Source organism: Cucurbita pepo, chromosome LG13 (assembly GCF_002806865.2).
Source record: "Cucurbita pepo subsp. pepo cultivar mu-cu-16 chromosome LG13, ASM280686v2, whole genome shotgun sequence".
Classification (NCBI taxonomy): domain Eukaryota; kingdom Viridiplantae; phylum Streptophyta; class Magnoliopsida; order Cucurbitales; family Cucurbitaceae; genus Cucurbita; species Cucurbita pepo.
Genome location: NC_036650.1, coordinates 599,015 through 612,380, shown reverse-complemented (window position 1 = coordinate 612,380; position 13,366 = coordinate 599,015). Strand labels below are relative to the sequence as shown.

General features: G+C 37.3%; 3 protein-coding genes across 4 annotated transcripts in view; 2 read left to right on the top strand and 1 right to left on the bottom strand.

Moving 5' to 3' along the window:
* Positions 1-646: 646 nt before the first annotated feature.
* LOC111808349 (glutamate dehydrogenase-like) lies at positions 647-5,139 on the bottom strand. 2 transcript variants are annotated; one of them, XM_023694270.1, is made up of 9 exons: positions 4,800-5,139; positions 4,615-4,728; positions 3,308-3,529; positions 3,095-3,169; positions 2,880-2,996; positions 2,524-2,774; positions 2,277-2,352; positions 2,118-2,204; positions 647-1,011 (listed from the first exon to the last, which is right to left on the bottom strand). In XM_023694270.1, exons 1-9 carry the CDS (start codon positions 4,905-4,907, stop codon positions 826-828), a joined length of 1,236 nt encoding a protein of 411 aa, XP_023550038.1. In that variant the 5' UTR covers positions 4,908-5,139; the 3' UTR covers positions 647-825. The 2 variants fall into 2 exon arrangements, with proteins under 2 accessions (XP_023550038.1, XP_023550039.1); XM_023694271.1 differs by having other exon boundaries at positions 892-1,018.
* A 1,128-nt stretch (positions 5,140-6,267) lies between these two features.
* On the top strand, positions 6,268-7,517 carry LOC111808054 (probable aquaporin TIP5-1). Its single transcript, XM_023693833.1, has 3 exons — positions 6,268-6,412; positions 6,792-7,045; positions 7,134-7,517. Exons 1-3 carry the CDS (start codon positions 6,268-6,270, stop codon positions 7,515-7,517), a joined length of 783 nt encoding a protein of 260 aa, XP_023549601.1.
* A 1,362-nt stretch (positions 7,518-8,879) lies between these two features.
* The window catches only part of LOC111808842 (NO-associated protein 1, chloroplastic/mitochondrial), a 6,636-nt gene continuing 2,149 nt past the window's right edge, over positions 8,880-13,366 (top strand). The window contains exons 1-10 of the mRNA XM_023695043.1: positions 8,880-9,373; positions 9,748-9,933; positions 10,045-10,131; positions 10,229-10,308; positions 10,542-10,623; positions 11,024-11,044; positions 11,828-11,873; positions 12,702-12,820; positions 12,985-13,098; positions 13,165-13,272. Of these exons, the coding sequence (XP_023550811.1) occupies positions 8,969-9,373; positions 9,748-9,933; positions 10,045-10,131; positions 10,229-10,308; positions 10,542-10,623; positions 11,024-11,044; positions 11,828-11,873; positions 12,702-12,820; positions 12,985-13,098; positions 13,165-13,272 (1,248 nt within the window). The 5' untranslated portion in view covers positions 8,880-8,968. The remainder of the gene's footprint in view (positions 9,374-9,747; positions 9,934-10,044; positions 10,132-10,228; positions 10,309-10,541; positions 10,624-11,023; positions 11,045-11,827; positions 11,874-12,701; positions 12,821-12,984; positions 13,099-13,164; positions 13,273-13,366) is intronic.

The window sequence follows — 13,366 nt, the reverse complement described above, 5'->3', positions numbered from 1 at the left end:
TGAGGCTGACGGTGATACATAACAGGTCAAAATGAATAATGTTTGTTAGCGGTGGGTTTGAGTTGTTACAAACTGTATCAGAGCCATTGTGTCCTCAACAGAGTGGATTGTGAAATCATTTATTGTAAAGACATGGAAACCTAATGTGAGACTGACAACGATAAGTATCAGAACCATTGGGTCCCCAACGGAGTGGATTGTGAAATCATTTATTGTAAAGACATGGAAACCTAATGTGAGACTGACAACGATAAGTAACAAGTCAGGAAAGCTCACCATGAAATTGATGACAATAAGTAACGGTCAAAGCGAACAATATCTACAATAGTGGGCTTGATCTTGAAAAGGTATATTAATTTTCCACCCATCTAAAAAATCTAAACCTTTTTCATATCAACGATGGTCACATGAAAACCACGACCAAATCTCTCAAAAGTAGGATCCACACGAAAACAAGTTACACTCGTATTCTCTCTTTGCATTTTGTGTTGTTATGAGCGACAACAAGTCTAGGTAAAATTCATGCAGTGATGTTGAAGACAATAATAACCATGACAGTTTTGTCAACTTCGATAATAAAGATAGTAGTTAATAGGTCAACTACTGTGTTGATCCTTCTTTGCACGAACAAGAAAAATATTAATAATTAGTAGAAACGTCGCTCGATAAGTTTTACTAAATCTTTGCAAATAATGTTAATAATTTTATTCGAGGGTAACTTTCATCATGCAAGTGCATGTAGTAACTCTAAGCACTTGAGAACAGTGAAAAAAAGAGAGGAAGTGAAAGTAAAAGCATAGAAAATAGTAATTCATCTATATATGTCTAGGCCTCCCAACCCCTCAAGAGGGTAGCACGAGCCACACGGTTGACAGCCAAAGTGAAAGCACCCATACGAAGATTGCAACCATGTGATTTGCACATGCTCTTGATATTATAAAAAGCTCTTGTCATGTACCTTTGAAGCTCCTTGTTCACCTTCTCTTCATCCCACATGAACCCCTGTATATTCTGCAAACTTACAACAATTGCACCTCTTAGCTACCACTTAGTTCACGTTTTTGTTCTTGTTTTTCTCCTTAGGCTCAAACAAATTCACAACGTTCTCAAGAAATGAAGCAAATCAGTTGGAACATATTAGATTTTTCTCCTTTCAACTGTTCTTCCGAATATATGTTCTTCACGTATCTGGAGAAAACTTCGAAATTATGTTTGGAGACTAAAATTGTAACAGCCCAACCCACTACTAACAAATATTGTCTGCTTTAACTCGTTACATATCTCCGTCAGCCTCACGGTTTTAAAACGCGTATACTAGGAAGAGGTTTCCACACCCTTATAAGGAATGTTTCGTTCCTCTCTAAAATCGATGTGGGATTTCACAATCCATTCCCCCTTGAGGACCCAACGTCCTCGCTGGCATATCACCCAGTGACTGGCTCTGATACAATTTATAATAGCTCAAGTCTACCTCTAACAGATATTGTACACTTTAACCCGTTACGTATCCGTCAGCCTCACGGTTTTAAAATGCATCTACTAGAGAGAGGTTTCCACACCCTTATAAGGAATGTTTCGTTCCTCTCTCAAATCGATGTGGGATTTCACAATCCATTCCCCCTCGGGGACCCAACGTCCTCGCTGGCATATCACCCAGTGACTGGCTCTGATACAATTTGTAACTCAAGTCTACCTCTAGCAGATATTGTACGCTTTAACCCATTATGTATCGCCGTCAGCCTCACGGTTTTAAAACGCGTATACTAGGGAGAGGTTTCCACACCCTTATAAGGAATGTTTCGTTCCTCTCTCAAATTGACGTGGGATTTCACAATCCATTCCCCCTTGGGGACCCAACGTCCTCGCTGGCATATCACTCAGTGACTGGCTCTGATATAATTTATAACAGCTCAAGTCTACCTCTAGCAGATATTGTACGCTTTAACCCGTTACGTATCCATCAGCCTCACGATTTTAAAATGCATCTACTAGGGAGAGGTTTCCACACCCTTATAAGGAATGTTTCGTTCCCATCTCCAACCGACGTGGGATCTCACAAAAATAGAATTTAAGCGTATATTAAGTGCAAAAGTTTTGATGTTTAGTCTGCTTGTTACCTGAACCCACTCAAAATAGCTAACGGTGACTCCACCAGCATTTGCGTAGATGTCAGGGAGTATTATGACTCCTTTCTTAGATAGGATCTGTAGCAATGAAATCATAACTGTCACAAATTTAAGCATACGCATGAATCCAACATTAATTAGAAACATTACCTCATCTGCTTCTGGATCAGTAGGGTGGTTAGCTGCCTCTACTATAAACTTTGCTCTCACACCACCAGCATTTTCCCTTCAGTTGGAAAAAAAATGGAATTAGCTAAGACACATTGAGTTGCAGAAGTTAATCTCAAATATACAATGCAAACCATACATAAATGTATATACATGTCTTCAAAGTATTCAAGAGTTTCAAAAGTATTTGACAGCAGAGGAGGATTTATGGATGAAAAAGATGGTAGACCTGTTCAAAACTCCACCTAAAGCACATGGGATAAGAACATCACATTCATGAACTAGAAGTTCATTCGGATCCAAGCCATCTGCACCTTGGAAATTTACGAGACTATTGGTCTTTTCTCTGTGTTCAAGCAGGTCGAATACATTAATCCCATTTGGATTCTTTACAGCGCCGGTGATATCACTCACTGCAACAACCTTTCCTCCTTTTTCATGGATGAGTCTTGCAACCCAAGATCCCACGTTACCAAATCCCTATTAATTTGCAGTTCATAGAGGTTTCTTCAATTGAAATTTGAAAGAGAACACAAAACATTGTCAACAAGACCATTAAGTTTGCACATTTGAATTCTAATATACCTGAATAACAAATGTTAAATCTTTGATTTTCTTTCCATGCTCAGCAAGTAAAGCTTCGGTAGCAAAAACAACACCACGCCCTGTTGCAGCCTCTCTACCAAGGGAACCACCAAGGTCCTATGATTGAAAAATGTATGGGAGAGGGATCAAATCAATTCAGTGATATTCATCAAACACAGAGCAGTTTCTTGAATTTTCAAATCTTAATCACTTACTAAGGGCTTCCCCGTCACAACAGCAGGCGAGTAACCATGAAACTTAGAGTACTCGTCCAAAATCCAGGCCATTGTCTGCACAAATCATTTGGCTTCAAATTCATAGCAGCAGCAGGAAATTCTAAGCATAATCAATCATCCTGCCGAAATATTTGAAAGCAGCTCAAGAAAAATTAAGGATACTATTGAACCTGTAAACTATCTGAACTAAACCTGTGCATTTGTGCCCATATCTGGTGCGGGAATGTCTGTATGTATGCCAATAAGGTCATGGATCTTCTGAGTAAATACACGAGTAAGGCGTTCCAACTCACTCATACTTAACTCTCGTGGAGTGCATCCAATCCCACCCTTTGCACCTCCATAAGGAATATCTGCTACGGCAGTCTTCCATGTCATTAGTTGAGCCAGAGCATTTACTTCATCAGGGTTGACCTTTAGTAGCAGAATTGAGCAATTCAATAGTCCATTATGAGGATGTTCATATGTAAACATCTTAAGTCTCTTAGTAACAGCTCAAGAACATTACTTGTAAATCAGAAGGCTCAACCTTTTAGTAACAGATTTTGACATTCAACTATGTATGGTAGCAGTATCTTGTCACTTCTCATTGCAAGTACTTGAATGCACATAAAAATCCTTGCACGTCTCACTACTGTTTAGATGACTTTTTGGATGTGGAACTTTTTAAGTGCAGTACTTACTCGATAAACACAAAAGATGTTCTTGAGAGTGTTCTTAAAATAAATGCTTTTTGGCAATAGTTTCTTAATTATAACCACTTTAGTAAATGGTGTTTAATAACAAATAATCTTACACTCGGATCATCGGGTGCTCGAGTCAAACGCACTTCAAAGATTGCCTTCCAACTTTTTCATAAAACAATTTTATCTTCTTTTCAAACTACTCTCAGACCTAACTGATTGAGTGCATCCAAAACAGACTGTTAGACAAACACGACTCTCCACAATGGTATGATATTGTCCACTTTGAGCATAAGCTCTCGTGGCTTTGCTTTGGGCTTCCCCAAAAGACCTCATTCCAATGGAGAGAGTATTCCTTGATTATAAATCCATGATCATTCTCTAAATTAGCCGATGTGGGACTTTCATCATCCAACACAGACAACCTATAGGTGTTTTAGAATGTCCAAAATTACAAATGATGATATTACAAAAAGAACAACAATAGCTACCTGTTGCCTGATAGAAACTAATATCATTTTCTTAGTCCAACAAATGTGGTGGGGATATGAACCTCCGATCCGATGAAAAAACAAGACTTAACCGGTGAACTATGCACATGCTACCACACAAATTAGAATCGTTGATAGTGTTTAACATGTCAAGAATTCTCATCCAGAAACCAAAACACACCAAATGACATCTTCACTTGCAAATCAAATAAGATAAACAGAAAAGAACAATCGCACATAGTGATCAAAACATTAAAAAACTACGAAAACACAAAAACTGATCCCATCAATTCAACAGAACCACACAAAGGAAAAATCCAGTCACCTCAGGATGGTATCTGATTCCTCCTTTCATCGGGCCACGGGCATTATCATGTTGAACCCTAAACCCCACATAAGACACCAAACTCCCATCGTCCTTCGGAATCGTGCACTCAACCTGTCGGATCATCAAAATCAAAACAATCAGAGCCTCTAAAATCAATCTCAAAACAATAACAGAAGAACAACCTTGATTTCTCTGAACGGGATCAGAAGACTCTTCTCGATCTTTGAGTCCAGACCTAGAATCCGCGCCGCGTGGCGCAAATTGCGACTGGTAGAAGCTAAGGCGTTCATGATGGCGAAGAAATTGAAAAACCTCGAAGAATGGAATGGAATGGATTCGAATTGAAAAGAGAGAAGATACCCGATCGGGAAAGGGAAAGAGTGATGATTTGAGAAAGCGGAATTGATTGCGATGGTATTGAAAATGGAGAATCGTAATAGAAATCAGTTGCAGCTGAAAGCGAGGCGAGTGCCGCTTAATATCACCTTCAATTTCGAGATCAACGTTGCCCGCTTCCGCCATGTCAATACACTTGGAACTTTAACTAACTGTCAGCTTACAGTTTCGCCGTTTTATAGTTTTCTGTTTTTTCTGTTCATTTTTATTTTTGGAGGGAGATAGGATTAAACAATATTATAATCTTAATCTTTGAATTAGTATATTTATTTTTAATATGTTCTTCCAATTTTATGTTGAATAAAATTTTAATATATTTAATATATTTTTTAAAAACAAATTAATGAATTTCAAGATTTAGATTTTTTGTTTTAGGAACTGGGAACTAACTTATTTGTAATAATAATAATAATAATAAATAAATAAATAAATATATATATATATATATATTACACTTGAAACAATATGTAATGTCTCACATTGGTTGTAGAGGAGAACAAACTATCATTTATAAGGGCGTGAAAACTTTTTTTTAGCAGACGCGTTTCAAAGCTTTGAGGAAAACTGAAAAGGAAAGTCCAAAGAGGACGATATCTGCTAGCGGTAGATCTGGGCCGTTACACAGTATAACAAGTAGATCACGAGATAAAAATGATTGTATCAACAATATAATAATATTTATCTAAAAGACATTTTTAAATATATTATTAGTATATCAATTTTTATTGATACTCATTTCGAGTCAGTAGTTTATATCAGCATTTTTTTAAAATTCATAGAAAATATAATTTATTATCCAACGACAATAAAATTATATAATTTAACATATATATATCAAAATTGAGGGTTTTGTTATATTTATAAATTAAAAAAATTAATTTCTTAATATTGCAAATTATATGCACTTGTCTCTATTAAAAAATTTATTGGACAAAAAAAAAATGCAATATAAATTAATTTTTAAAATATTCATATAAATATACAAAATTTTCAAATTTTTTTTTCTAAAAAACTAATTAAATTTTGTTAGTAATATATTGGTAAATAACTAGCCAAAGAAAATTTGCCACGTGTCGTAATCTAAAACGAATTCCCTCTCTAACGTTGTAACTGTTCATGAAACTAACTGCCACTGTCCTCTTATTCATCAAATTTCAAGCATTTTATCTGATCAAACTGTTTGGCTATAATTTTCACTTCTTTTCTTTTCCCTTTAGACTGATCAGTGTAACTTCCCCACCATCTCCTTCTTCAATGTTCTTTTCCAAAATGGCCCCTACTTCCCTCGCTTATCGATTTCGACAATCCGTTGCCCCGACCGCCCTCCGATCCTATGCTGCCGAGTTCATCTCCACCTTCTTCTACGTCTTCTCTGTCGTTGGAGCATCAATCGCCTCCCGTAAGTATCACTACCCGTTTACTCGTTTCTCTCAATTTCAATAATAACATATCGTCCCTAATAGTTCTGTGACTGAGCCCGCTCCTAATCGTTGCATTCGTATATCCGGGTTGTGTGGGTTGAGGAGAAGTATCACTACCCATTTACTCTTTTCTCTCGATTTCAACAATTCGTCCTTAATAGTTCTGTGACTGAGTCCGCTCCTAATCGTTGCGTTCGTATATCCAGGTTGTGGGGGGGGGCTATGTATTCATATCACCTGTGTAGATTTGATTCTATCTATGCTTAGAGTCGGTGATAAGGGCATAGGAGCCTGTTTACTTCGAAAAAAGTTAGAAGTTCAAATTTTGCACTGACTCGTGGTTTTTGTATATGATAGGGAAGTTTGTGCCCGGGGCTGCTGCAACCGACCCATCGAGCCTTTTGGTGGCGGCTATCGCCAATGCCTTTGCTTTGGCCTCAGCCATTTACATTGCTGCCAACGTCTCCGGCGGACATGTCAACCCGGCAGTGACGTTCGGGATGGCGGTCGGCGGCCATATCAGTGTTCCTACCGCTCTCTTCTACTCGTTTGCTCAAATGCTTGCCTCTATCATGGCTTGCATTGTTCTTAGAGTCACCATTGTTGGACAGGTAAATAATTGGCTTATTAGATCTCGGGATTGAAAAAGCTTTTGAGTTGGGTGGTGATTTAACATGGTCGTATGAAACTTTTTTCTAGCGCGTTCCAAGCTATGTTATCGCCGAGGAGATGACGGGCTTTGGAGCGTCGGTGGTAGAAGGTGTATTGACGTTTTCTCTAGTGTACACTGTTTTCGTCGCTAGTGACCCGAGAAGAGGTCCATGCAATGCGACCGGCGCTGTGATGGTCGGGCTGATGGCTGGAGCCAATGTGCTGGCTGCCGGGCCATTTTCCGGTGGATCGGTGAACCCGGCGTGTGCGTTCGGGTCGGCAATTGTGGCTGGGAGTTTCAAGAACCAGGCAGTGTACTGGGTTGGGCCGTTGATCGGAGCAGCTCTGGCCGGGATTGTTCATGATAATGTGGTTTTTCCGGCTGAAAATGTAGATTCATTCACAGGGGTTCCTGAGGCTGTTGCTGTGTAATTTTTAAGCTTTGGTTTTGTGCAAAAATTTAATGTTTCTAGTTTATTTTATAACGTGTCTATAATGAATTTTTATTTTTATTTGTTGTCAAGTTCTATATTTTGTATGATAATAAATTATTGTAATCATCCGGTGGTGCGTTCTATGTATCTCAAGCTTATTGCTAGTCGATATTATCTATTTTGGCCCATTATTTATCGTCGTTTGCCTTACTGTTTTGAAATACGTTTGCTAGAAAGAATTTTTCCACATCGGTATCAGAGCCAGTCACAGGGCAAGATGCTAGTTATCACAGTCATGCTCGTCCAAGGCGTGTTGCTCATGGCCGCATGCCCATGACAAGCCCAACCCTTTATGTCTTTTCATATTCGAATGTTTTACTTCTGTATTTATAGAAAGTATGACATCTCAGAAATATCATGTCTAGGCCTGTCAGACATGAAATGCCTCAGAATGTACTATCACTAGTTGTCAACTTCTCCCTACCCAAGGTTATATATTGTGAGTCGTTGTTATTTCTCTCTTGCTTATATGACGTCTCTTTCAAAAATCTCTCTCTGCCCTCGTTTTCTAAAACCTTCTCTTAAAATCGAGGCTAGAGGCTTGAGCATACGTTGTTTGGCCGTAGGCGACGTAAGAACGAATTGGCTTAGCTCACTTGTCGTTGGAAAGTAAGTGCCGCACAATCGCAAGTCCGCTGCCATCAAAAGTGCGATTGTGGCACCAGTGACCCCTTAGAGGGGTGGATTGTGAGATCTCACATCGGTTGAAAATGGGAACTAAACATTCACTAGCAGATGACCCAAAGCGGATAATATCCGCTAGCGGCGAGCTAGTGCTGTTACACATTTTCTCGGTGATCAAACAATACCTAAGCTCAAATGATGTCGAAGTGTTTTTAAATTTTTTTTTTATTGTTCAAGGTATTATTACAATGTTTTAAAATAAATAAAATAGAAAGTTAATGATAATTTCTATAATTTAAGAAATAAAACAAAATAAATGTAAAATTTTAATTTTTTTAATTGTTTAAGGGTATTATTAATTTTTTTTTTTGGAAATTAATAAACAAAATAAAAAATTGATAATTTCTATAATTTAGGAAATAAAACAAAATAAACGTAAAAAGTATTTTTGTTTTTTTTTTTTAATTGTGTAAGGATATTATTAATTTTTTTAAAAATTAATAAAGAAAATAAAGTTTGTTTAAAAGTATTTATTTATTTATTTTTATTGTTTAAAGCAATTATTAAATTTTTTGAAAATTAATAAACAAAATAGGATGTTTATTGGTAATTTCTATAATTTAGGAAATAAAACTAAATAAAAAAAAAAAAAGAAAAAAACCATCCTCCCGGGTTTTTTATTTCTTTAGCTCACTCCGGTCTACGTATCCAAAGCTGAAAACCACACCTTCATCTCCGGTGAAGCTAATCTCACAGTTTACACCAATGGCGGTAGCTCCCTTCTCCACCAGTTTATTCCCGCCATTTCCTTCTATCTTCAAAACCTCATTATTCACCACTAAATCCTTCAAAACTCGTTCAACTCCCTCCCTCATACTCTCCCAATTTTCACTCGAAACCCACCACAAAAAACCTCCAACCGCCGACCCACCCGAATTCGACGGCACTGGCGCCGCCGCGCCCACCCGAGGCGACCGATTCCTCGAACACCATCATTCCGTCGAAGCTGTAAATTTCGTGCTCAAAGAGAACAAGAAGAATCGGAAAAAAAAGAAGGATAAGGCGTTGAAGGTTTCTTTGGCGGTTGCTTCTTGTTATGGCTGTGGTGCTCCGTTGCAGACCTTGGAATCGGATGCTCCGGGTTATGTGGAACCGGAAACCTACGAATTAGTACGTACTTGTATTTGGATTGTGATAATTTTTTTTTTTAAAATTAAATGTGTAATTCTGAGTATTCATGTGTGGGGAATGTTAGATGAACAGTGACTCTTCACAATGGTACAATATTGCCCATATTGCCCACTTTGAGCATAAGCTCTCATGGCTTTATTTTGGGCTTTCTCAAGAGGACTCATCGAGATAATATTCATCACTTATAAAGAATTTTTGGTGCTGATTTGAATTTGTGCGGATAGGATTATATTATATGAATTGTCTAGACTGCAGTTTTTACGAAAATACCGTTAAATTTTATGGTCTTATAGTGATCTTGTAGTTGGAGCATGCTCTTGAATTTCATTTGTTTGATGTCTGTTTATGGGCAGAAAAAGAAGCATCACCAACTTAGAAGAGTTATATGTGGGAGGTGCCGCCTCTTATCTCATGGTCACATGATAACTGCTGTGGGTGGAAATGGAGGTTATTCAGGGGGAAAGCAATTCGTTACGGCCGAGGAGCTTCGAGTAAAGCTCTCTCACTTACGTTACGAGAAGGCTTTGATTGTGAAATTGGTAAGCGTAGGCTGCTGTCCTTTTTAATTTATCCTGAAGTGAAGTCAAGATATGCGCAGCTGCCGAGTTTAATATGGGGTTTCTCCCTCTTTTTCTGGCAATGTGTTCTAGGTTGATATAGTTGACTTTAATGGAAGTTTTTTGGCACGTGTGCGTGATCTTGCTGGTGCAAATCCAATAATACTGGTGGTCACTAAGGTGGTATTTTGCACTTTTATGTCGGGTTTCATGATGTTATTGATGAATAGTGAATAACTTCCTTTCATGTTCTTCGGACTAATAATGATTTCTGTAGGTCGATCTCCTTCCCAAGGGGACTGATCTGAACTGTATTGGTGATTGGGTTGTGGAGGCCACTGTCAAAAAGAAGCTTAGGTAAGTTGGATTATTTTTGGCCTAGTGAAATGTTTTTCCATCTACATCATTTTGAAAGTATCAAACGTTCTTTTGTGGAATACTTCTTATACAAGAATCGATCATACATTAACTAAAGCATGCATAAAGTTTTAGTTATTGTGATTTATCGTTCAGTTCGAGCACGAGCATGATCTTTATGATCTGAAGTTTCTAGTTGGACTTCTATGTGAAGAATTTTTTAAACTTTGTAGTGTTCTGAGTGTCCATCTGACGAGCTCGAAGTCTTTGGTTGGAGTAGCTGGAGTAGTAGCGGATATTCAAAAGGAGAAAAAGGTTTGTACACGTTCACTCTGATAAATTTCACTAGTCAATCAGCCAACTACTTCGATATAGTCTAACTATTGGCCTCGTGCAATATTTAATAGGATCATGGAAGTGTTAGGAAGTTTAAAAGTTCATTATATCAGCACTCATAACCTTAGTAATCCAGCCCTTAGTAATCCAGCCACTATTCTATATCTACATAGTTTTTAAGTTTTAAAGCAGATATCTTAACTAGTATGCACTTTTTCCTTTCCTTACTGGTTGCATATTTGAGTTTATGTTCTCAACTTCTGAATGTCTCCATTTTGTGTAAGATACTGTCTCTGCCTTTTTTTTATAAGAAGATGCTGTCCCTGTTTTCTTACCCCGTATTTACTGCTGAACCTTCGATTTCATTTTTCTGGTGCAGGGGCGGGATGTCTACATTCTGGTTAGTATACAATTAAATTTAAACGTTACAGTACACGTATCATTTATCTTCAATTCCACTCATGAATCGATAAATAATTAATATAGAAATTAATAATATGAGAGTACTAATAGGGTTATTTTGGGAATAGTAATAGAGTAAGGGTATAATGGTAATTTGTTAGGAAGAGGTCATATTTTTGGTACGTCAAGTCTTTAGTGGATTGATCGTGGGGGAGACATATCCCTCTCGAAAGGCTATTGTTATCGTAATTTATTCTTGGATAGTGCAACATGAGTTACTTGTGTTTGGTATCCTCACAAATAGATAACTGAATATTTATTCGCATAAAATAGGAGCAAAACATAGTTTCACCTTCAAGTATGAAATTTGACATTTGTTTATTTATTATTATTATTATTATTATTATTAAATTGATTCATATGCTACTAATCACATGTAAAACCAAAAACATGCCCCACTATGTAGAAAAACCAGGTTAGGCCGCACTATTCTCAAGTCCTACAAGTTTCATTTTTCTTCTCAATTCTTCTTCTCCTAATTTCTCTGCATTATAGGATTCTACTCTTTCCTCCTTTTCTTCTTAATTAAATTTTATTACCAATTGTGGCTGCTCGGACGACCTCTTCTCTTAGAATTTGAAGATAACAAGGGAAATAACTTTTCTTTATTTTTCTTCCGGTTTCTGAAAAAGTTGTTTTGAGTTTACATGTCATCATGACTTTTGTAGATAATATGATAACATGATTAATGAGACTTCATTTTCACTTGACATGCATGTAGGGCTCAGCTAATGTTGGGAAGTCTGCTTTCATCAACGCTTTGTTGAGTGAGTATCTTTTCCTTCTATTATCTATATAGCATTCACAATATCATTGAGGGATGCTGAGTATATGCCAAGCTTTGATAGGGTGACACTGTGTCTAATGTCCCAATTATTTCTTTGCTGATTTGTAATTAGTAATTTTGTGACTAATGTATATGCCCCTTTCAATTTCGTTCCAATTTTTTAGAAATTTCAATTTTATCCTTTATGTATTAAGTTATTTCAATACTATAATGTATAGTAGGATTTTTGTGGGTCTTTTTTACAAGATGTGTGAACTTGAAGCAACCAGCTAAAGACTTCCTATACAAACAAACCAACAAACCTGATGGGTCCATTTTCGACAACAATCCAGTACTAGTTTAGGGTACGTGGGGAGAAGATAATATAATAGGGTTATCCATTAAATTTGGCGTGGAACCAATTCACGCCATGATAAAGATTTAAGGGAAGCATTAAGCAATGAGAAGTGTGGTTCTAATGATAGTGGTGTTCCAAGTAATTTAATTGTGGAAGTAGTCAAGAAATTGGCATTGCCGAGGAATGAGAGCTTTAGGAAGGTAGGGAATATTATAGGTCATGGAGGCCAAATGACACCCAAATTTCTTACACTGATCATCTTAATGGTAATGAAACTCGAACTTATACTCTTTTCAAGAGTCGAGCTATAGTAAACGAGCTCAATGATGCTTGTCTAGGAATCTCCATGGTGTCCTTCAACTGATTAACTTGAATCCAGTTTCCACTTTTTAGCCTACTCTTTTCTGGTAGTTCGGTTTCTGTCAGTTTTCATGGCCACAATCAACTTCTTAAACTAACGGTTGATGGCAGAGAAGATGGCTGAAAGGGATCCGGTTGCCGCAGCAGCTCAAAAATACAGACCCATACAATCTGCTGTTCCTGGAACTACTTTAGGTCCAATACAAATTGATGCTTTCTTAGGAGGAGGGGTATGTGTTAGTTTTACTGAATTTTTGTATATGAAGTTGCCTTATGTACCCATATATATATATACACACACACTGTCCTGTTCGCCTAATCTGTGACTCCAATTTCTATAAAATCGAGAAACATATTCATTCTAGGGAAGTGATTAGCATTTTTTCGTTTGCAGAAAATATTTGACACACCTGGAGTCCATCTCCACCATAGGCTAGCTGCGGTCGTTCATTCCGAAGATCTTCCTGCCCTGGCTCCTCAAAGTCGTCTCAGGGGTCAAAATTTCCAAGTATGCAGACTTGTTCTATAATGGTTACCCTTTGCTTTAATCAGTCTTAACCTTATCCTATGTCAGGTTGATCAATTAGCAACTGACAATGAAATGGGAAGCAAGGACTTATCCAGTGGGTTGAATGGATTTTCTATATTTTGGGGAGGTCTTGCGAGAGTAGATTTACTAAAGGTCTTAATTTCAGTTATTAAAACTTTTTTTCTGTCGTCAGAAATGTTTCTTCTTCTTTTTTTTCTTTTTTTTTTTTTTTTTTTTTTTTTTTTTT